At 37.1% G+C, this 24,804-nt stretch overlaps 2 protein-coding genes across 2 annotated transcripts in view; both read right to left on the reverse strand.

Moving 5' to 3' along the window:
* The window catches only part of LOC141437291 (uncharacterized), a 218,060-nt gene that overhangs the window by 40,104 nt on the left and 153,152 nt on the right, over nucleotides 1–24,804 (reverse strand). The gene's annotated exons all lie outside the window — the stretch shown is intronic.
* TwdlT (TweedleT) lies at nucleotides 13,546–15,058 on the reverse strand. The gene is made up of 2 exons (XM_074100563.1): nucleotides 14,986–15,058; nucleotides 13,546–14,621 (listed from the first exon to the last, which is right to left on the reverse strand). The coding sequence occupies exons 1-2, from the start codon at nucleotides 14,998–15,000 to the stop codon at nucleotides 13,728–13,730; spliced, it is 909 nt and encodes a 302-aa protein (XP_073956664.1). The 5' UTR covers nucleotides 15,001–15,058; the 3' UTR covers nucleotides 13,546–13,727.

Here is a 24,804-nt window from a genome sequence, read left to right on the forward strand (position 1 = left end):
AGACGCTTCGCTCGCGCTTCTCACTCCCTCTGTCTATAATGTAGCTTCAATTATTCTAATAATCTGATAAATGTATTTAATTAAATAAACCATGAACTTTTACGACAGGTAATTACGTTTAATTTGAGTACGGGTACTAATGCAAATTAAATTTCAACCTAATAAATATACCGTTCACTGCGTATCTTGTTAGCATAAATTTTAAATTTGCCTAATCAAAATGAGATGAGAAAGAACCCAATGTCAAGTGACAAATTACAGTTTATTGAGATTTAATTTGCACTTGCTGAGAACAAAATATAGTTTGATTTATTGTTGAGCTCAATTTTGTAGTATCAAAAGTGTTTTTTTTACCGTAATTCATGGTAGATTTTCAAATTAAATTTAGCACGTTTAAAAAAGAGAACCTATCAATCTCTCAAAGGGCCGGCAGAGCACCTGTGATACCCCTCGTGTTGCGGATGTCCACGGGCGGCAGTGATTGCTTCCCATCAGGTGACCCGTATGCTCTTTGTCCCCCTCATATATATTATATAAAAAAACACAAAAAAGTAGGATGAAGGCTGGATTCCAGCCTATGACCCTCTGCTTGAGAGCTAAACTAAGGCTACCATGGCTTGGTGACTCGAGAAGGATGCATCTGTACTTGTATTATTAGTACAGTGACTGTAGTCAGCAAAAAGTTTTTTTTGATAAAAGTTTAATTTTTATTACAATATTTTTTGCTGACTGTACTTTTTGTTGACTGTACTTGCATTGTCAACCAAACTACATTTGCATACCAAATTTCAAGTCGATGCCATTAACTGTTGAAGAGTTCCGTCCCGCGGAGACGATCCCGGCCGGACTACCAGGATGTCACCACCAGATTATTGTACTGTAACGCAATTTAAAAACATAAGTATGTCAAATTTCAAGACAATCCGACTACCTACTACTGGAAGTTGGTCGAATTTAATTCGCAATATTTGATTACAGACAAACATCGGGACAGGTGAAACTAAGTAAAAGCTTGTCAAAACTGGTGCTAAGATTTTATTTCTTACAAAAAATAATCTATATTTTTTTCTGTGTTTATTTCCAAAACGTCACCAGAAAGGATATCAACTCATCCTTCCGTCACTCTTTTAGAAATTGAGCTCTATTCATAACTAATCACCGCATAAATTATCTAGAGTGGTACTCGCTTCCTAGCTTTCTTATTGTTTTGTTGCCATTCAAATCCGTTCAGCAAAATTAGAGTTGAAGTGTTTTGTCATTGAAAACAAATGCGTTTGACGAAATATGTCGGCGCTGGTTGAACCACTATTGAATTGCTGATGTCTGAATCGCTATGCTTACTGATGTTATGTGGTAAGATTTATTAGCATTAATGGCACCAAGTTACTTCCAGAGATGTGCGAAGATGCGATACGAGGAGTGTGTTTTTGATGAACCAATAGAAACTCTTTATTTACCTATCCTCGCTAAGCTCAACGGAGCGAGGATGGGTAAATGAAGCTTTTCTATTGGTTCATGACAAGCACATTCCTCGCACATCACTGGTGGAAACACATCCTAACGCAGTGACCATGTTCAGATTCATCTGTGAGGCAGTTTGGGGTTGGTTAAAGGTCCGAGTTGTTTATCCTTCCGTTTGAGTCTAACAGGGCTAACAATTTCTGCTCTTAGACTCCAAGCTCTACTGCCTACCCCATTTGGGAATACAGGCTTGATGTTTGTGTGTTCTGTTTTGTACAGCACAATTCTAATACGATTGTTGGCGACTGGTAGGAACAAAGCCTCCTTGTCTTTATTATTTATGTTTACTTTATTTCTTAATTTAAACCAACAGCAATCCGTCTGACGGTAAAAAGAAGTCAGTTGCTCTGTCAGTTTGGTTGCGCCAACATGATACCTTTAATTTCTTTCATATTATAGCTAAAAACCATTGCAAGAATAAGACTAAGAGTAAAAGAATTTATTTGAAATATAACAAGGTTACAATTTAGATTCATCGGCGGACTCCGCACTAGACTCTGGGCCTGTATCGCGGAGACCAGAGAATTTACAATTTACAGCAGTTACTTAAGTAAGTAATTGAACTGAATATTGTAAGCCGTGTTTTTATTTAAATCGTCAACAGTGATAATAATGAATACGATATTGTACGGTATATATTATACATTAATAGTGAATGTACTCGTAGCAACTCCGATTCAAAAACAAATTGCTTACAAAACTTTGGCAAATCCAGCCGCCGTTATTCCGAATCCCTGGAGAAATCCATGGGATAATCATTTATAACCCAAATAAACAAATTGCTGCAAACAACGAAGATTTGTACAAATATGTTACAGAAATAATACTCATCAAAATTTACGTCCTCATTTCGTAATGTGATTGTTCAGTGTGGTGCTCAGCTTAGATTATTAACACAGAAATAAAGTGTTATGGAATTAAATTTTTGAGGTCAGCATAGTTTTCGCATTGTCTTAAAATTCACACCAATATTAAGTAAACACTTTTGTTCTAGTTTATGATGTGCGAATTTGTGAATTATTTGAGCAAATTTCATTGAATGCTACTTCAATTAATGCTTCTGGGATAAGAAGTCCAAGGCAGCAAGATATTGAAATATGAAGCGAATGACATCGGTGTACAGTCAAGTGCAAAAATAAGCATCTATTCGAACCACTCAAAAGTATGTTACTACGGCCTTATTGCGTCGAAATAAGATTCTGTGGTACTTATTTTTGAGACTTAGAATAAGTTCATATTTTTACACTTGACTGTACCTAGTTAGACACATTGCTACGTAAATCGCGATTAATCGCGCGCGCGATATTTTTACGTATCGTGATTAATTGTGGCAACCCTGCCCGTGAGTGATTTGACTTAAATCAGATGATTTTAAACACAATTTAAATAAAAAAAATATAGAAAACTATTATGTCCTTGACCATGTACATAGAGGTAATTTAGCGGAAATTACATAGTCAATCTGGATAACACGATGACGGGTTCATGTCTGCGTAAATTTATCATAATTAATTATGTTGGCAATGTGTCACCGACTAACATAATCATCTGGCCTCAAGATTATACTTGTAACATAATAATAATCTTCAATATAGTCATAATCAAAGCTACAAAGTGACGCTTTCCGCTGTCTAAATAAAATGAGCAGGTAATGACCGTACGAGTAGTACCTAGGTACATTTCATTTTGGAGACTAAAATGACATTTAATGTTTTCGCCGCCTTACATAATACCAGTTTTTGACTTCGTCAGCACATGTTCGTTTATCGCTATTCCTCGGAAGTTATGCAAATTTGCCCGGATAAAAGTATCCTATATTTTAATCTATATCTGTATTCAAACTGTGTACTGTTATGAAAGTGTCAACTGTACCGTACATCCCCAGAGCGTGGGGTGGCAGTTTGATGTTTCGATTCGGCGCAAAAAGTAAGAGAACGCAAGAATTTGAATGAATGTCATTTTAGTAAAACGTGTAAGTTTCATCTTTAAGATTATGTCTGTACAATTTTATCCAAATCCGTTGAGCTGTTTTTCAAATATCTAAAAATCCATCCAAACTTTCAAGTTTAAATTATTAGTATTACCAACAATATATTAGATGTCATTTAGGCCGGTAAAATATAATTGGTTTTTTAGATGAGAAACTTGGAAGGTTTAACTCAAACTTTTCCTCGATACCTTAATGTATCTGGGGAAATACAGAAAGTAGAGTTTGGCAAATAAAGATGAGAATGAAAAAATAGCGACAAATTCAAAAATCAGGGTGTGGTATCCCTCCCTGACGTATAGTGCTAAAAATAGTTTTGTAACATGATATACATATAATGTAAAAAAACATTATATTTTTAAAGACGTTTATTAGGCCCACCAGTAATTACCTATTGTATCTACGCCCTACCACTATGACCTACAAACTGTACTATGAAAGATATAAAATGGGCAAATACCTAAAATGGAATACCTCAAGTGCCAGTAATTTCACCGGCTGTCTTACTCTCCACGCCGAAACACAACAGTGCAAGCACTGCTGCTTCACGGCAGGATTACCGAGCAATATAAATATAATATCGGAAAGCTTGAACAAAGAATAAGCAATATTTATTTATAAAACATAACTTATCACTGTTTTATGAATAATTTCGTAATATTCTACTCGGCAGTACTTACTTTTGAAATAACAAATAGGAAAGAAGATATGATTTTACTACTGAAATTTTTAACTTTAAATCGCTCTCATCGCATGTAAAGTTTGCAAAATGCACGTTAGTCAATTAGTCATTCTATATACGTCTACATACAATATGGGATAGTAAAAATAAGTCAGTTTTTTATTTATTCATTAATATCATTATAATTAAAGTCAGATTTCAAAAATCATACAACATTCAGAGTTAAATACTTGTGTCATTGTCATTTCTTAAGTTTATTATAAATGGCTCTAACTCGTTTTCTAGCGCGATAAACGAATATCTAGACGAATAAATGACGTTTGACGTGGTTGACAATCGACTATTTTTGTCACCATGTGACAAGTTCTTAAGTAAACTCATTCTTACTTTCGATTGCCAAACTCTAGTTTATAATATCAAAAGCAAGAAAGAATCATTTATATATAACAGCAATGGTGAATTGTTTACCTATTTGATATTATCACTATAAATTTTATCCAAAGTTTACTGAGGTTGTTATGTTGGTAAACAGTAAAAGGTTAGGGGTGGTTCCAAGTATTACGTAAGCACTAAAGGGGTGATGAGGGTCTTTGGTAGTTTGTTTTTGATGACAGGGAGGTCGGTGAACGCGTTCTGGATCATCTCGGCCTATATACGTCTCACTGAAGGGCAACAGCCTCCTCTTTGAATAAGAGTGTACTTTCCACACGGGTCTAGTGAGAGTTGGGAACGTCACACATATCATTGAATTTCTTTACAGATTTCTACAGGATTCCTCACAGTGTTTCCCTTCACCATTAAGCTTATGGTAAATTTTCATCCCCTATTTCATCCCTTCACAGGTCGAATTTTCAAAAAAGTTCAAACAAATATCTACTTATTTATTATTAAGTGCCTATATACATGCCAAGTTTCATGGTTTTATTTTCGACAACGACGAACTTCCACCATATAAACTTTCATCCCCCATCTCAACCCCTTCAAGCCTTTTCTTCGCGATAAAAGATAGCCTATGTTCTTTCCCAAGTTCGAGTCTAGCTCTGTACTAAATTTCATCAAAATCGGTTCAGCGGTTTAGGCGTGAAAGCGTGACAGACAGACAGAGTAACTTTCGCATTTATAATATTAAAGTATGGATTTCGCAAATGAATTTCGGAAAACTCAGAGGTGCGAGCCTGGATTTGAACCTACGATCCTGCAGGGCCATCTTAATTGCCTCGAAATTCGAAAATCGAAGTTCGTATCGTTTCGTCCCTCTCACTCTCGTATTAAATAATATAAGTGTCGGCGGGACGGTACGATACGAACTTCGATATTCAAATTTCGTAGTAGCCCTGCTGCTTGAGAGGGTAAAGGTTAAATCACTAGGCCACCGCGACTTCACTTATAGTTACTTAAGTTTTCACAAGTACCAGTAATAACAATTTAAAAAAAACCGGCCAAGAGCGTGTCGTACACGCCCAGGATAGGGTTCCGTAGCCATTACGAAAAAAACAAATACTTAATATTTTTCTAAGGATTTCGTATTGTGTACTGAATCTTCCATGTTTAGGTATGTTTTATACCTTAGGCTGCTATTTACTCTTAAACTATTAATAAGTAATTCTCAAGCAATCTTAGCCGCTATAATTTTCATTGTATATTTACTACCATCCTGAATTTTTTCAAAATTTTCCACCCAACAGCTTAGATTTTAGGGGGAGCTCGATTTCAATGAAAATTTGCACTTTAAAGTTGGCTATTTCGCAAACAGATCACTGAATAGAAAAATCGTCTTAGCAGCCCCTAATGGTTTTAAAAGACCTATCCAACGATACCCCACACTACAAGGTTGTATGAGAAAAATAAATTACTCTTTTTTATTGTAGTGTACCACTTTGTCGGCGTGACTGATATGTATATTCATGTCAAATTACAGCTTTCTAGTACTAACGGTCTCTGAGCTTACCCGCGGACAGACAGACAGACAGACGGCCAGAAATGGCGGAAATATTAGGGTTCCCAGTTGACTCCCAACCCTAAAAACTTAATTCAATAAAGGCATGTCAAGATCGTTTAGTACCTACTTCTATTGCAAAAAGCGAGTTCATTGAACATTGGAAATCAAATAAAACCTTGTAAAACTAACTTTACCGCCACACGTGTTATCGAAAGTCAAGCATAAACTAAATGCGCTTTCAACCAAAGAGTACATTCAAGGTTAAACGGATGTTACTATGCATAAATGACGAGTCACAATGTCACTGTCTGTCGTACTTGCAACCGAAGTAAGAGAAATTCTAAGATTGTGGTATGCAAAATGCAACTCCTCTTGAGAACAAGAGTTTAATTTATTTCCAAAAGAATAATTCTTTTGAGTTTTCATGCGCATACGCCGCTTTTCCCGGCTATTGGACTTGATAAGATTGTTTTTTAAAGGTTTTCTTTAACTTGCCCTGTTTTTAATTTATTGTTTGTTTGGGTCAAATCTTGAAAGCTAAATTTGACCCACTTCCAGTGCTGCAGTGGTCCGACTGACTTGAAATTTAGCATCATCATCATCATCATCGTCACTGCTGAACAAAGGCCTCCCCCTTAGAACGCCACAATGAACGACAGCTCACTTGCATCCACCGGTTTCCCGCAACTCTCACGATGTCGTCAGTCCACCTGGTGGGAGGCCTGCCAACGCTTCGTCTTCCGGTTCGTGGTCGCCACTCGAGGACTTTTCTCCCCAAACGGTTATGTTCTTCGAGCGATGGGGCCCGCCCATTGCCACTTCAACTTGCATATTTTTCCAGCTATGTCGGTGACTTTAGTTCTTCGACGAATTTCCGTATTCCGGATTCTATCGCGCAAATAAACTAAGCATAGCTCTCTCCATAGCTCGTTGCGTGACTTTGAGCCTCTCTAAAAGGCCAACAGTCAAGGACCACGTCTCAGCGCCATAAGTCATCACTGGCAACACACACTAGTCGAAGACTCTAGTCTTCAGGCACTGCGGATGTCCCCTGATGCATTTTGGGTTATCGACTGAGTGGTAACACGTGCCCACCTCTTCGGGTGTAGGTATGCGGCAGACATAAATCTAACCCGCGTTCCCAGATTTTAATCGGAAGGATTTTTAAAGTTTTTGAGAACCTAAAATAATTGAAAGTCTTTCGTCGAAAGCGGGATATATTCGTACTAAAAACATATATATATAATAATTAGTTGGTACTTTTAATTTTATTTAAGTTTAAAATTGTGCAATACCCCAAAAATGGAACAGGAACTAACGGAACGGACTAACGGACTAACGTTTAATTTTGGGATATTAATCAAATTATCTTGGTAACTTTGAGCTCAGTTCCATGTCACCATTTGGGCAAATTAAATGTATCCTCCTTTCCATAGAGTTACTCGGACAAAAACACTTGGTAAGTTACGAGAGTTAATTGACCATTATCACTTATTTCGCCGTGTAAAGGTTGGCTTATGTCACTCTTACCAGTGTTATTAAGCTTAAAGTTACATTATGATGTAATGAAAGTTATGATGCAAGGGTTATTGTACAGGGCCAAGTGGAACACTCCATCGTTCTCATTCGTTTCCAAGTTATTTCAGACGGTAAGGGTAAGAATTGAAGCTTTATTTTACTTTTAGGTATATCCGTTTTGGTGTGTCTCGACTAGTACGTCTAAAGAAAGTCCCGGAAGCATATAGGTAATCATCAACATAAACATCGAAGGATGCCAAGCACCGCGGCTAAGAGCCGTTACGCACTGTCGACTAAGTGCGTAAACACTATTCGCGTATAACTACTACTATTACCTACTATTTATACTATTTATAATTTATAATTTATTTTAATAATTATTTAAATTTAAATTTATAATTTAAACTATAGAAAGTCACGGTTGCCGGCGACCAGTCGACTCAACAGTGCGTAATGGCTCTAAAGGTTTTGTTTCCGTAGTCAGAAATAAGCTGGTTTCTGACCCATCTTCTCGTGGCTGTCGTAAAAAATCGAATGGGTCAATCAATTTTTTAATACTGTTATTCTGCCCCGTAACTCAGGAGACGTTAATTATACACTTTGTTAAAAAAATATTTGCAATTTATACTGTTAGCAAGCTTAGGAGATGAGCCATTAAGGAATTGCCATAAAGCTGTCACAACTGCTAACTTTTATTGGATTTGTAGGTACCCCATAAAATCATACTTTTAATAGGTAACTCAGGATACGTTACCATGGCAAAAAGCTACACTAAAAATAAAAAGTTGATTGACCTAAGCTACCTATACTTGGTTTTAATAGGTATTTAACTAAATGTAAACAAACTTCAGCTGCCAGATTTGATACATTCAAGGATTTTAATTTTTTTTTTTACTTATCTATCATCGTAATATAAACTAGACTCGGGCGCAGCTCGTGGGGCAGACATACCTACCTAGTTCTCGTTAATGCAGGTCATTCTCAATGGTTCTTGAACACATGAGAGAGGATTTAATATATGGATATAGATAAAATATTGTATGCAACTGTACGTAATTAGGCCTTAAAACACTCATGTGACCCTATTATGAAACTCGGCTAATTTTTTTTTCAATGGTTGACATTAACAATAATCAGGAACATCTTGTGCAATGTGTCAGGATAGGTAAATAAATAAATAAATAATAAAAAATATTTTATTCAGTAATATTAATACAATACATATTTTTATAATGTCGCGTACGTATAATACCCATTTGTAAGTATACGCGCCGTCTAGATATTACCATATACAAACAACGTCGGAATAATATTTACCCTTTGTATGAGTTTAACAAGTTATCTCAGTAAGGGCCAGTGAACTATGTACAAAAATACATAATAATATCAAGAAATTGGAGCAAATTATGCGGCTGAACAACCGTAAGGCAATCATTTTTATCCTTTTGTTGTATGTAACATTATTCAATTCAATGTACTCATATTGATATATACAGTCAAGGACATAAATATCTATGCAGCCACAGAGTCAAATACACACATTGAAAAAACCGGCCAAGAGCCCACAGTGCTTCGGAGCCACTTTTAGCAATTTTAGGTTTTAAGTTTGACAAAAACGGTACAGTAGTGGCAGGTTGCTAGCCTGTCGCCTACGGTATACCTTAACCTATATCCTTAGTCGCCTCTTACGACATCCACGGAAGAAATGGAGAGGTGTAATTCTATAACCCGACACCACTCGGGGACCTACTTCACCACTCGTTGATAAATTCTATGTGCAGATAAATATGATGTAATTTCTGTTTATTCGGACAAAACAAACAGAGACAGCATCACAGACGCACACCTGTTACATTTATCAAAGAGTGGTAAAACAGGGTCTAAGGGTCTCTGCACAAAATGAGGTAGAACGCAAAGTGAATGCTCATTGCGTTATATTTTATTGTTAATGAGAAAAAATAATGCCGTTACTTTCTCGCAAGTGAAGATATTATTTCAACCAAATTTAACAACTTACAAACCTCCAATTCATCTCAAATTTACTTTTTGTATACGTAATGATGAAAAAGTCACGCTTCTTATTAAGTATCACACGTGAACGAAAATACAATCATTCTTAAAATAATATGACATATGTACAGACAGCATCAGATAATAATATTAAGAAAATATGTTGGTTTGTTATTAAAAATTGACTATTATTGGAGTTGATATTATCTCTTGATGTAGAAGTACGGTATCTAAGCATAGGTCAGTAGAATAGTAAAACAGAAAAGAAAAGTTAGATGATAACTAGCGCATCATAGGGGCGTACTTCCTTCTATTATTTTTTTCAAATAATGGCATTATAATAGGATTACTTCTTATATTTTATTTTTATCACGGTCTAAAATTGTGATATATTCAGGCGTCACGTACCATCAGCCAAATATGACATGTGGTTTACCACCCTAAAGTTGATAATCGTTTGCATGTCATAAAACAATAATGACAATAGACGTGTCTGCCAACTAGATAGTTCGACTTTAGCGGCATATTCATTTGATAGGAACTTGTTTAAAAATTGATAGACCACTTATTTGGCTGATGGTACCTATGTCAACCATATCAGGTCAAATAACAAATCAATGCTTTTAGAAAAGCTGTACTTCCTTTATAGTCTGACCGTACACTCTCACTCTCCGAGGCGTGACTGGTAAAGGACCATATGCAAGCACTAAAATCGAGATCCGTTACAGCTCAATCCATTTAGGGCCGTCTGTGCACACGATACAGTTCGTTCTCCTTTACTCAGGTCTCTAGAACCTGTTTCGGAGCCAGGTGATTACAGATCGGAAACAATTTGAGTACGGTTACGTAACACATCCTGAGAGGCTTGCTTGTTCGATTTACGATTGGTCGATCAGTGCGTCTTTTTTTACTGGGTTAGTTTGAAAGGGATAAAAGACGAAGAATGTGCCAGTTGTCCTGGGTAGCCTGGGTTACGTCGTGTGTAATAACCCAAATGTTATTTTTATTTGCCAAATTGATGTGACGCAATAATAAATATAAGACCATCGTGCAAACGTTTTTCGAAACTCATGCGCAAAAACTACATTTGTAATTTACCTGTAATGCACTGAACCGTACCAGTGCGTCTGTCTCCGTAGCAATTCGATGAAATTCCCAACCTACTACGCCTTTGACCCGTACCCTGACCCGTGTGGTGTCGGGTTAGAATTATACCTCTCCATATCTTCCGTGGATGTAAGAGGCGACTGAGGATATAGGTTAAGGTATACCACAGGCGACAGGCTAGCAACCTGTCACTATTGTACCGTTTTTGTCGAAGTTTAAACCTAAAATTGCTAAAAGTGGCTCCGAAGCGGTAACGTTTCGTGTGCTCTGCCTACCCCATTTGGGAATACAGGCGTGATGTTTGTGTGTGTGTGTGTGTGTACTACGCCTTTTTGGGCATTGCTATAGTTTCGCCACATTCATTCATCAATCATTAATACATTTCATAACCTTTTAAACCCATCAACACCTCATAATACATTAAATAGCTATAGCTTTAGACACGTTCTAATTTAAACCGTAACTCCATCCAAACAAAGGTGAAGTGGTTTTGTGCATAATTTAACTAAAGGATGATTGAATTAATCAATTAATAATCTAAATCGGTTGCCAATGGCACAGTCATGGAGTTTAATGAAGATTATAGGATTATAGGAGCCATTGTTACATTTTGAATACGTCATATTGCTCTGAATATACTTAGAGCAGAATAGTATTTATTTATTTTCAGAGAGTAAGTAGTTACATCGAAGTCATTAGGTGGTATTGAGACAATAGGTTGCTTATTCTGCTACCATTTCTAATTATACCTCATCTCATCTCTTTTTAATCCCCGACGCAAAAAGAGGGGTGTTATAAGTTTGACCGCTATGTGTGTCTGTGTGTCTGTATGTCTGTCTGTGGCTTCGTTGCTCTTAAACGGGTGAATCGATTGGAGTGCGGTTTTTTTATTTGAAAGCAGGGTTTCTAGCGATGGTTCTTAGACATGTTTTATCAAAAGCGGTTCAGCCGTTTTTGAGATATTGAACTTTGAAGTGAAAATGTTAGGTTAGTTTTCTCATCTCTTTTATTTGCAGGTAGCTCTTGTACTTGCACACATACACTTTGGCAAATTGTTTACTTACTGACGTATTCGACCATTTTGGTCTATGGGAAGATTTTTAATTGCACAATGAAGTACGGAATGTCGAGATTCGATGCACAAGTCAATAAAAATGCTCATGACAGTCACGCCTAAGCCAAACTTCGATTAACTTTACGAGTAGTGTGTGAGGTACAATAAACAACGCTAAAAATTTATTGACGCTGTGCTTTGGTGTCATTTTTAGAGTTCCGGAGCCAAAATGGCAAAAAAGGAACCCTTAATAGTTCTTTGTTAATTCAATTCAGTTTTATAAATTGTGTTTTGAATCGTTGAATAAATGAGGGTTAGTACTAAACTCAAAATAAGACGTACGTCTAAGATATTTGACCCGTTTTATCTACGGGTACAGTTAAACCATTGAGAAGCGTCACAGAAACTAGTCGTAGACAGTTCGTTACGCGACCCTAATTACCATTACGTGAATGTTTAGACGAATTATAGTAATAAAAGCTTTATTCCGACTGCATTGTTTCGACTACACTTTAGTTTATGTGAGAAAAAAATAAACGATAAATCTTAATTGTTTCCAACGCGCTACGTGTGAATCGGAGCGGTTAAAACTGTTGCATTATAAATTACTTTAAAGTTCTAGTGTAGGTATTTGATTTGCTATCCTTCAGCTGAAATACAACTGAATATGAGCCATAAAAAAATTGTTTTCATTAATAAATATCTACATGTTGGTTTTCAATTGATCTTGAACCAGGATAAAATCGATCACTATCAATTTCCCAAGTGCCATTAAAAATATAAAAAATAAGTTATTTAAAAAGCAATTATTGGAAGAAAATTTTATACCCTTTACGTCACGCGTCTCTCATTGCTTGTTAATTCACTGTGAACGAGCATCGATGACTCACACACTGTTTTACACAAAGAAATTTCACTTTCGTAATACAAATTTCTTAGCAAATATTACGACTTCACTTTCCATAGCATATGTTAACTCAAATGTTATGCCCAAACACGCTCCCTCAGCATTACGAAATTCGGCTCTGTGTCATAAATATTCAGTAAATAATGTAAATAATCGGCTTTTGCCCGTTTCCGTATCATCGGTGACGCAATGTGTAATGTGTAGATGACCAGATGGCCTAGTGGTTAAAGAACCTGACTACGAAGCTTGAGGTCCCGGGTTCGATTCCCGTGTCGGGGTAGATATTTGTATGAAAAATACGAATGTTTGTTCTCGGGTCTTGGGTTTTTAATATGTATTTAAGTATGTATCTATCTATATAATTATATTTATCCGTTGCTTAATACCCATAACACAAGCTTTGCTAAGCTTACTTTGGGACTAGGTCAATTGGTGTGAATTGTCCCGTGATATTTATTTTATTTTTTATTTAATGTTATCCTTTTACTCACCGATCCAATTTATTGTTTCAAGTAAAAGGATTGAATGTGAAGGACAGAATTGTTGAAAAATCTCGAATAGCTTGTGCAATAAATATGAGAAACTCTTATTTTGTGTAGTATAGGTGTTGCAATGCGAGATGGTTCTTTCAGATGTTATGCAATCGGGGTCACACTCCTTACGCAACTCGTGTCGCCCACACAGCGGTGAAAACATACTTTCTACCAAATCTAGACACCTGTTTATCTGCTTTGTGATAATGAGCATTGTGAAGACGATAAAAACATTGACGATTTCGGATCATCGAAGCTATCGAGAGGTTGAAATGAGAAGATAATAGTTCGTTGGTTTATCGATTTTTTATGCAAAAAAGTATTTTATAAAAATACAACTAGAATTAATTATAATACATTAAAATTACTATTTACATAAATACATTTAGGCACCGTAATTTTTTGTTCTACTTAAGACTAATCCTCGCCGGCAAAGCAGGTATCACATGGGGGCGCAGGAGCGCTTTGTTTAGTACGGCCCAGACTGGCCGGGGGGTCCGTAGGAGGAGCTGACACCACCACCGCTGGAGCCGCCGTGCCCTCCGCCGATGCTTCCACCTCCGATGCTGCCGCCACCGATGCTGCCGCCGTGTCCGCCACCGATGCTGCCGCCGTGTCCGCCACCGATACCGCCGCCAATGCTACCGCCGCCGATACCGCCACCGATACCACCGCCAATTCCAGATCCACCTCCGATAGCTCCGCCACCGATGGCGCCACCACCCTCCTTCTGGGTCTTGTACTTGATGAAGTAAACCTCGGGCTTCGAGGGCTGGGTGGGAGCGGCGGTGGGGATGGTGATGTCGGGCTGTTCGTCGGGTTTCTTGACCAACACGTAAACGAGGGTCTTCTCTTCGTTCTGGGCCTGAGCGGGGATGAGGGGCGCGACGGGTGCGGGAGGTGCGGGAGCCTTAATGAAGATGATCTTGTAGTGCTTCTGGGGCACACCACCTCCTCCGATAATCTGGGGGCGCTGTTCTTCGGGTTCTGGGGGTGGGACATGGACGTAGATGTGCTTTTGCACTATGGGTGCGCCACCAAAGCCGCCTCCGAAGCCACCGCCGCCGGATGAGAAGCCACCACCGCCGGAGGAGAAACCGCCACCGCCGGAAGAGAAGCCACCGCCGCCGCCGCCTCCGAAGATGCTGGAGGTCAGACCGCCGGACGAGAAACCACCGCCATGTCCGCCGCCGGAGGAGAAGCCACCTCCGGAGCTGAAGCCGCCCCCGTGGCCGCCGCCCGAGCTGAAGCCACCTCCGAAGCCGCCGCCGGAGCCGCCGTGGCCGCCGCCACCGCCGGGCGCATTGTAACTGTATCCCGCCTCGGGCCTGGCCGAGCCGAGAGCCGCTACGGCCGCTAATACCTATAAAAACAAAACCACTCTTACAAAACATATCGTGATCACACTGCAACTCCCGATTAAAAATTTGGAGGCACTATGAATTTTTATTAAGTCTGAATTTTGAAAATCCATAGAGATCCGAAATGCGGGCACGTCACAGTCACTCATCATGAAGCATACCCCAAACCGTCACTGTAAGTCCACTAGTTTGCAGTATCTTTCACGATAGTGCTTTAATTGCCCGTTTATGTTACGAAAGAAAAGATTGTGAATCGATTATATCGTCAACATAAACAGGCATTGTGTCACAGTCCCATGAGGAAGCACGCTCGGCCAGGGCGGGTCAAACGCGGGTCACAAGTCACTTTCACTGCACGGTACCTACCAAGAACGCTTTCATGTTGACTCGCGGAGGTGTCGTGGTTGTGTGATACTCCGAACATCAGACCGAACGCTTTTATACCGTCTCGGAGTCCGCACCTCTCTCCCTGACTCTTCCTAACACTCGGCCTTCAGTCTCGTACGAGAATTATGATTTTAATGACACCCGTCGAATTCGTCTTCGGTGAAAACAATGTGGATGTGCTGGTCATCGGCTTTCTCGGGACCCGGTAATTATCGTGTCACTTGCTAATTAAAGGGAATTTTACTGACCATTTTTTCAACCTTCATTGACCATGTTGTTAAATTATCGAATTACTTACCTTTTATACCGAAATCTTGTCACAGACGCACTACTGTATATTATTAAATTACTAATTTATTGTTTCACATAATATATTGCGATAAGAGTCCATGAGAGCACACTGAACATAAAAATTATTCAAGACTCATCTTTTTTCCAAACTTGCATCTTCCTTCTTACACTTTTTAACATAGGTATGTAAAACGAAACAGTTACACAAATTCATATGAAAATCTGTGCATGGGCCTTGACGCCATTTTTCTTCTATCATAAGCGGTCAAAGGCCATCGCGGAATGAGGTTAACTCGGCAACCACCTCAATTGAAACATATCTTCATATACGGCGATCTTCACGGAAAGCACCATGTTTTCCTTTCGTAATGTGCCCATGAGCTAAGACAGGTGTAGTATACAAATAAATAAAGTTTTTTTTACATAGGTACATGGGGTAAAAGTAAAAACTGCTGTATATCCTTAATGAGTGATCGACGGGTTTAGTAATTACGTATTATGACAGTGAAATCAGTGGTAGTCAATCCCACTAATATTATAATGCGAAAGTTTTTAAGTCTGTTTGTTTGTTACCTTTTCACATATAAACCGCTGAACCAATTTAGATGAAATTGGGTAGGTATATAGATAGTTTCGAGTCCCGGGAAAGGGCATATAGGATAGTTTTTAATCTCGGAAAATTGCATAGAGTCGCGCGCAACAACTAGTTATATTATAAACGCTTGATTGTGTTCCAGTAGCCATGTCATCTATAAACAGTATTTTCTATTGGACGTTTGATTAGAGGTATTTTATCTCATTTAAGCATTGAAACCATCTGCAAAAGTTGGATAAACCCGAGAAATTCTCAAAAAATTATACACATACACATTTTTTTTGTACTTTTTACAAGATTTTATTTAATTTGCAATGTTCATATTCTGCACGGTCAAGGACTTTAATTCATGAGCCACCATGGAACCATTTCACAGTAAACGTCATAGTGACATCGCATTATTTAACAAGAAGAATCGTAATGACTTTTCCTTTGAAAAGGTACCATGGTGGCTAATGAATTAAAGTACTTGAGTTAATTATCTACAAACATTATAAGGCGAATTTCATTTAGACAGGAGAATAGGATTTTTCTTAGATAGGATGACAATGTGAATACAGTCAACTGAAACAACAGTTAATAATAAAGTTGGTATTTATTTTTAACAAAACTTATTATTTGACAAAAAAAAACAAATATTTCTATGGGAGCCGGTACAGTAAAATATAAAAAATACTAAGGTACTTATGTTGACGAAGGTCAATTACAATATTGCCTCCTACTTACATTACATGCCCACATGATATTTTCCCCATATGTTTTACATAACAAAATACAAATAGGTAACATAGGTCATACATTTACTTTCAACTTGTACTTTCTTGCGCGCATCACGTAATGCTATAATATATGTTAGCTAAGTACATAATGTACTAGACAGGGTACAATGCAAGTAATGTGCTAATTGCTTATTAAATTGAATTAGGTACATACAATACGGCAAGCTGCTATACTTGCAACTCGTTTGAATTTTGCGCGAACTTTGTTTTGCCCAGGTTTAAAAAGTTGTTAATTTGGGATAATGTAGAGCTTTCTATTAATGAAAGAGTTTTCAAAAATCCATAGATTACCTCCCGTGCCGTGTATAAAGAAACGAATTATACCCCCCTTTAGGCTACATTGCTGTGCGAGGGTAGATAAATGATTGGTTTATGAAAAACTCAATCCTCGCACGTCTCTGGTGGAAACTCAGGCTTAATTCATAAGTATGGACACAGAAACACTTATTTTTTAACCGACTTCAAAAAAAGGAGGAGGTTATCTATTCGGTTGTATTTTTTTTACTTTTTTTATTTTTCATGTTTGTTACCTCAGAACTCCGTCATTTATGAACCGATTTGTCCGACACCGACTTCAGACTGGTAGAAAATTATTTTCATGGTTTTTTGTAGTCGGTTCAATATAAATATAAAGGAATATAAAGGAACTCCCCATTAAAATATTTAAGAAAAAACTATATGCTTGGCTCTGCGAACTGTGTGTTTATTCTATAAAAGATTTTTTAAACATGAAGCCCAAAAACGAGTAAACTTAGTTTTAACTTTTAGATTAAGTGATCGCTTTATTTTGCTTCATAAGTTTCACAGCTGAACAAAATCAAGTGGTTTTTATTGTTTGCATGCTTACCCAAGCCGAATTTGGCGCACAGTGAATAACATGTATTATGTACCATCTTGTATGTACCCATTTTCTGCAATAAACTTTATCTTTATCTTTATCTTTTCAATTTTACAAGCTTTTATTTAGTTTCACCTGTCCCGTTGTCTGACTGTCTGTATGTAATCAAATCTTGAAAGTTAAATTCGACCAACTTCCCATAGTTGCATTGACTTGAAATTTGGTATACTAATGTAAATTGCGTGACAATACAATCTGTACAATCTGTAGTGACATCCCGGACATCCTGGTAGTTTAGCTAGGATCGTCTCCCTAGGACGGAACCTTCAACGGTTAATGGCATCGACCTCGTAAATGCAAATGCAAATCTAGTTTGGGTGTCAATACAAGTACAGCCAACAAAAAGTACGTCAGTTAAAAAAGCTTGTAAGTATTAAAAAATATTTTTTTACCAAGGACTTTTTTTTTCTTCTTACAGCCATGTACGGGTCAAATCAAAAGATCTGTATATATAGATATTATTACATCTATATATCAACGAAGCTCGAAGCTGAAATGAACCTATGCCGAATATAAAAGGGGCAGATATTAAATTAGATTTATCGACACACTGTGACAAGTAATGCTCGACCCTATAGGTACTGCTCAGCCATCACTGTACGACCTGATAATACGAACTCATTTTGGATTAGAATTATCAAGTTGTACAATGGTCGTGCATTATTAGGGTGTCCAAATTTTTGCTCGGCCTGTTAATGCTCGACCTGTTATTGTAAGTCGTTATAATCGGAATCCAATCGAATCGAATGAACATAGTTTTGTGTTGGGTTGTGTTAGGTCCAATTGTGACCACAATGCGCGAGCCGAGCGAGCGTAGCTAGCGTGCCGCGGCAGCGGCCGGCGAAGCGCCAGGACCAAATTATTAGTTATTTTCTATTCAATTTAGTAATATTCGATGTACACGAAGAACATGATCAATCTTGCGAATCGATTGCTTGCTGTCAAAAGTGTGCTCTGATTATTAGGTCGTACAAAATCAGGTTGTCCAATAGCATCCTGAACATTATTGGTACAGGGTGATAAAGCTCGACCCGTGTTCCAAGTGACATGTGATTGAATTATCAGGCCGTACAAAATCGGTCGAGCATTGTCCAGGTCGTACAATAACTACACCTACAAATTTTATCGAAAATGGCTCCAATGTCGAGACGAAATGCAATTAATTAGATGTACAGACCTTCATTAGCTTAACTCGCACTAATTTATTAGATAAATTTGAATTTGAATAAAAAAAGGTTTAGCCAAATATCTTTATCCCGTTTTTTAGAGTTCCGTAATCAAAATGGCAGAACGGAATAAAATTCTGAAAAAATAATTTACCTATTCTAAAGAAATGCTCGCTCAGGTCTTAAACTAGCCTGAGTATAATAACTAAAATTACAAAATTAATTAATTTAATAACCTAACTAACAAAAAGTTGGAATACTCCCGAATTTTTCACTTCAAAGTTCTATATCTCAGAAACGGCTTAACCGATTTTGATGAAATGTGTTTAAAAACCTTTGCTTAAATACTTGATTTCAAATAAAAAAACCGCATTCAAATCAGTCCACCCGTTTAAGAGCTACGGTGCCACAGACAGACACACATAGCGGTCAAACTTATTTATAGCACTCCTCTTTTGCGTCAGTGGTTAAAAATTAGCCCCAAGTATCCATTTTTTATCTTCCTCAAAAAAATTAAGACCAAAAGAAAAGATGCCTGATGATGCTTTCTTTCTACCAAACTTCCACTAAATCTACTGTGAACTTTACTAATTTTGATAAAGAGCAATTACTCATTCGGCTGTACCGATTTTGCAACTACTTAATTAAGCCTCACAATACGTAATATCGTCCGGTAAACTTTACTATAGGTCAAAGAGAAATGTGAAATCGATCCAAACCCGCAGACGCTGCCGGTGCCAAGAGGAAAACACAAATAATTGCGATGAGTTTGTAAAAAGTTTACCGTAGTGTAGTTGAAACGTTTGCATATTCGGCAGTAGGGCCTTTTCTCAATAATTGTGATGATGACCAGCTTAAGCGTTTACGCTGAACCACACATAGGACGGCAACGGGTCGGAAGCGGGTCGGGTCGGGAGTGCGGCGGGCCTATTTACGTGGCTCTATATGAACAACATCACACTAGGCACCCGCGCGCGACCCACTCCCGACCCGCTGCCGTCCTGTGCTTTACGGTTACCTAACTCATCCCATAAACATGACAGGTGACACTGAAAATTCGATTGAAGGTTCAACATTTTATCGGACAGCAGCGTTCTTCATTGTACGCTTGTGTAGTACATGTCATCATCATCAACCGGATGATCTCCACTGCTGAACGAAGGCCTCCCCGTTATGCTGGGGCCACAGAACGCCACAACAATTAGTGCAATGCAATGACAATTTCAACAATATCCATCATTAGCACAGATAAAAAAATATACCTCTACGATCATAGAAGAAAATAGATAGGTCCTGCCAAATTTCAAGTCCCTAGCTCAAGGTGGTTTAGGATGTGCATTTTTGTCTGTCAGTCAATACTATAAGTATTTATAGGTAGGTAAAGATATAAATAATAATACCGTAAAGTAAGCTAAAGTACTTTACGTGACTCTTTAGTACGCCATAAAACATAGGATAGGATATATTTTCTTCCATAAAAGTTTTTAGGTCCCGTATAGGTAGTAATAAAAAATTATTGAATTTTGAAATAAATATTATTATTAAACGTTTACTAGCACAAAGTCGCTAGCTGCATAAGGAAATGTTTAAAACTTACTTTTGTTTTTAGGGTTCCGGAGCCAGAATGGCAAAAACGGAACCCTTATAGGGTCGTCATGTCTGTCTGTCTGTCTGTCCGTCCGCGGCTTTGCTCAGGGACTATCAATGCTAGAAAGCTGTAATTTTGCACGGATATATATGTAAACTATGCCGACAAAATAGTTCAATAAAAATTAAAAAAAAATATTTTTTAGTGTACCTCCGACGACGATAGACGTAAAGTGGGGGTGATTTTTTTTTCTCATCCAACCCTATAGTGTGGGGTATCGTTGGATTGGTCTTTTAAAACTATTAGGGGGTTTTCTAAGACGATTTTTCGATTCAGTGATTTGTTTGCGAAATATTCAACTTTAAAATGAAAAGTTTCATTAAAATCGAGCGTCCCCCCCCCCCTAAAATCTAAACCGGTGGGTGCAAAAATTAAAAAAAAATCAGTATGGTAGTAAGTATATCAAACTTTCAAGGAAAACTATAACGGCTAAGTTTGCTTGAGAATTATTAATAGTTTATGAGTAAATAGCAGCCTAAGGTGCTACCTAAACTTAGAAGATTCCGTATAAAAATAAAAAATATTACTTATTTTTTTCGTAATGGCTACGGAACCCTATTTTGGGCGTGTCCGACACCCTCTTGGCCGGTTTTTAAATCTATATGTTTGACAATATTTACACTTTTACAACACGCTTTTATCTGGTCGATTTGTATCTTCTAAGCTACAACCTACAACGTACCTACTCTTGATTAATAATAATCTAGGACACTACCTCAGAATAGTAGAATAGATAATAATATAGGTAATACAATCGACTCTACCGAATTTTGTAGGAATCTCTGCTAATCTCCTCGTAGAATCAATAAATAAAAAAAAAAGTCGTGATTCGGTTGAATTAATTATGAGGGAAAATCGAATAGTGTAAAATAAATAAATAAGTGTTAAAGCTCATTGGAAATTTCGAAATACGAAGAATGCGTTCTCAGTTCAATGACTGTTGCTATTCAATATACGGTTTCGTCGAGTTTCTCGGCGACTAACGTGCCCGATTGCTATTGTTAAATACTATTGAATAGTAAAATTATTCACCATCTTCTCCATTAAAATGCATTAGTTAAAAGCAACGCTTCCTTTTCCAGCACTCTACTGAATAAATCATTAAACGAGATGCAAGCCGTACGTTTTACGGCATTTAAATAAAAAAATCATATTCGTGACGTACTTTGTAAATGTGTCAAAATAAAATATACCCCGTAAACGGCCGTATTTAATAAAAATCCAGTCTTAGCAGAGCACTTCCCTAAGTAAGATGTACGCAGAATGAGATAATTGGGGACTCCCTTAAAAGTTTAATTTAATTTTTATTGTTTATTATTGGAGCGGCGCTGTATAACTCAAACTCAAACTCACAACATTTATTGACAACAAAAACACATTACATCACAACAAAAACACAGTAAAAACATAAATAGGAGAAGAGAGAAAAATTAGAGACGTTGTACTGTAGTGTGATGCCAAAAGGACTCAGCTCAGCATGTGCCGTAGCCCTGTAACCAGAGCTGCATAGCGCTGGCTTTCAGCTGAACCCCGGTGAGTGTGCACCCACGTAACTGAACGCGTAATTATAAATAAATAATTAATTATTAATTGATCTATATAAATAAAAATGAATCTTAAAATTGGTCAAATTTCGCTAATTCTTTTTTTGTTGTGTTCGTTACTGTCAGGAGAAGGTTTTTAATGGGAGAAAATTTAGAAATATTGCAACGGGGGCGAAGCCACGGGCAACAGCTAGTTTATAATAAAGGTATAAAGTTCAGCCAACGGACGAAAGTGTCTGTGACACTACAGGCTATAGAAAATGGCACAACGTTGTCGCAGAAGAGCTCAGATTCTTTTGGAAGGAGCGGGGGGAGATGGGGGGTTGAGCCCCCTTAGCCCTACCTCTAAATCCGCCTATTATTAGTAGACATTATTGTCTCCAATACTTAGGTAGTCTTTAATTAATATAGCTGCCGCACCCACCTTATCACTTTGCTGACTGCTGATATTAACGACTAAAATTGGAACTTTAACAATAATATCTGAGTAATAAATCACACAACGAAATATTCAAGAGAGAAGAGAGAGAAAATACTCTATCATAAAATGTATGATCGAGTATTTTTTTATTTTTCGTATGCTCTGTATCTCATACACATCTTGAATATTTCGCTGTATGATTTATTACTCAGATATTTTTATATTAATAATAAAATGCATACGTTGTACTTTTGACTGCCAAAACAGTCTTTGATGTGCTTCGAGACGTTCAAGTTTGGAATCCTCGTTCGAAAACCGCTCTCTTGACCTTTTACTTTTTTGGCAACTGAAGTGGTACGAGTAGGTTGTACGAATTGTAGTGCATTTCGCTGTTTGGCCACACAGCTGCGGTCGTTTCTGAACGGCAATAGGAACGAATTTATTTAAATCAATTTATTATTTAATGGCTGAAGCTTTGAAGATTGGCAGTTACATCGTGAGCTTATTTGTATATTGAGTTAAAGATTTTGTTTAATGTCGGCTAACTTGTTTTAATCTGTGGATTTAATTAAGTTTTTTTTTATACAAACGACGTTTAGTAAGTGCTGAATTGAATTTTCTAGGTATATTTAATGGCAATTGTTTGTACATTTGAGCATCAAATTAACCATTTTTCATAGAAAATTTAGCTGGCCTTAGCACATAATAAATAACGTTATAAGCAAGCACTTAATTAGCCGCTGAACATAAGTTTAACACATGAAATGTTAATAGGTACGTCATCGTGTGAACACGAGAAATGTTACCAACAATATAATTTAATAAGTAACCGTTCAGCAAGGAAAATAATTACCTACAGAAAACATCGCCAGAATTGAACTTAATTTGTTTTATTGTACTCGTACCTAATTGGCAAACAAAAAGTTAACGGAATAAATATAATGATCCCAGAATATACAACTTTATTAATGTAAGCAGGAGCATTGTGGTTATGACAGACTGCTAATAAGCTGTTTCCTTGCTTTTCCCGTATTATTTAGATGATATTAATTTAATAAATTAATTATTTTCTTGAGAATGGGGAGAATGAGCTGGTGGATATCCACTGATACAGGGCAATCTCGCATAGTCGCATAATTTTTGAAAGTCATAATGTAAATGTTGGTCACTTAGATGAATGATTGGTCTCGCGCGCTCGCTCGACTAGATACCGCGGGAACTAAAAACAAAACGTTCGTGAATGCGGCAACTCAATATTGTAGTGTGCGTAAGAACGGTGTAAGACAATTTGCAAGGATGCTAGTGTGCGTGACGAATTGTGTTGCCAGCTGCTCCACTGTTACCCGAATTATTGGGAAATAAATTATTCTGTGGTCTATTAAGTTACTGGTTACAAAATGTATCTTGGGAAATACTTAGAAATTAAGAAGTAATTAAGAGTGAATGTATTAATATGTTTGTGTATAGGTTAGGCGTAGGTTTCTTCTTTAAAAAAATGGTAGGTATGATGTAGGTATATCAATGATCAGGCCTCACTTTTAATTAAAAAATATATATATTTAACGACATTCAATATTTACAAATTATTACTGAAAATTCATGGACTGAGTCACCAACTAAGAAGTTTTGCGTACTTAACACGTTGCACCCTATAGTTAAACCTAATATAATTTACAGGTTAATTAAAACTAAAAAAAATAATTGTTTACAAAATATACATACATAGGTAGATGCATACATACATACTTACATACGCTTGAAAAACATAACCCTCCTTCGGCAGTCGGGTAAAAAGTTAACATTTCAGGAAAAATGGGAAGAAACACGAAAAAAAAATTTTTTTCTTTTCCCGTAAATACCTAAGTAAATCAGCTGATCGGGCTTTTGACTGGGAAGACGAAAAACATTTTTAATTTTAAGACACATTCACCCTTAATTAAATAGTGTCGGGTAACAATTTATACACCTTCAGTGTATAATATCACAAAGATAAACATTAAATAATATAGAACTAGGTTATGTTTATATAATAATAACGTTAGATACTTAAATAAAATAAGTTATTAAAATTTATCATCATTTAATGATGATAACAATAAAAATTCAATTTATTAAAATCTCAACCACGGGGAATTTGATTCTTGTGTACGCGGCAACACAGAATGGCGTTTAGGGTTCATGTTATTTTTATTTGTAATTTCGAAATTATACGATATTTTACTGATGGTATGTGATCCAGTGTCTTTCTTATTTCTTGTAGTATTATTTTTAAACAGTTTCACTGCGAAAACTGGCATTTTACTTCGGTTTATGACCAAAATTTTAACAAAAATTCGGGACATGCACATTACGCACAGTTTGCAACGCGACTGACTCGCCTCGGGCTCAGGTACGCCGATTTCGGCGTACTATTTGTTGCCGCATTTGACAATTACGCCGGCGGTATCTAGTCGAGC

Source organism: Choristoneura fumiferana, chromosome 17 (assembly GCF_025370935.1).
Source record: "Choristoneura fumiferana chromosome 17, NRCan_CFum_1, whole genome shotgun sequence".
NCBI lineage: Eukaryota > Metazoa > Arthropoda > Insecta > Lepidoptera > Tortricidae > Choristoneura > Choristoneura fumiferana.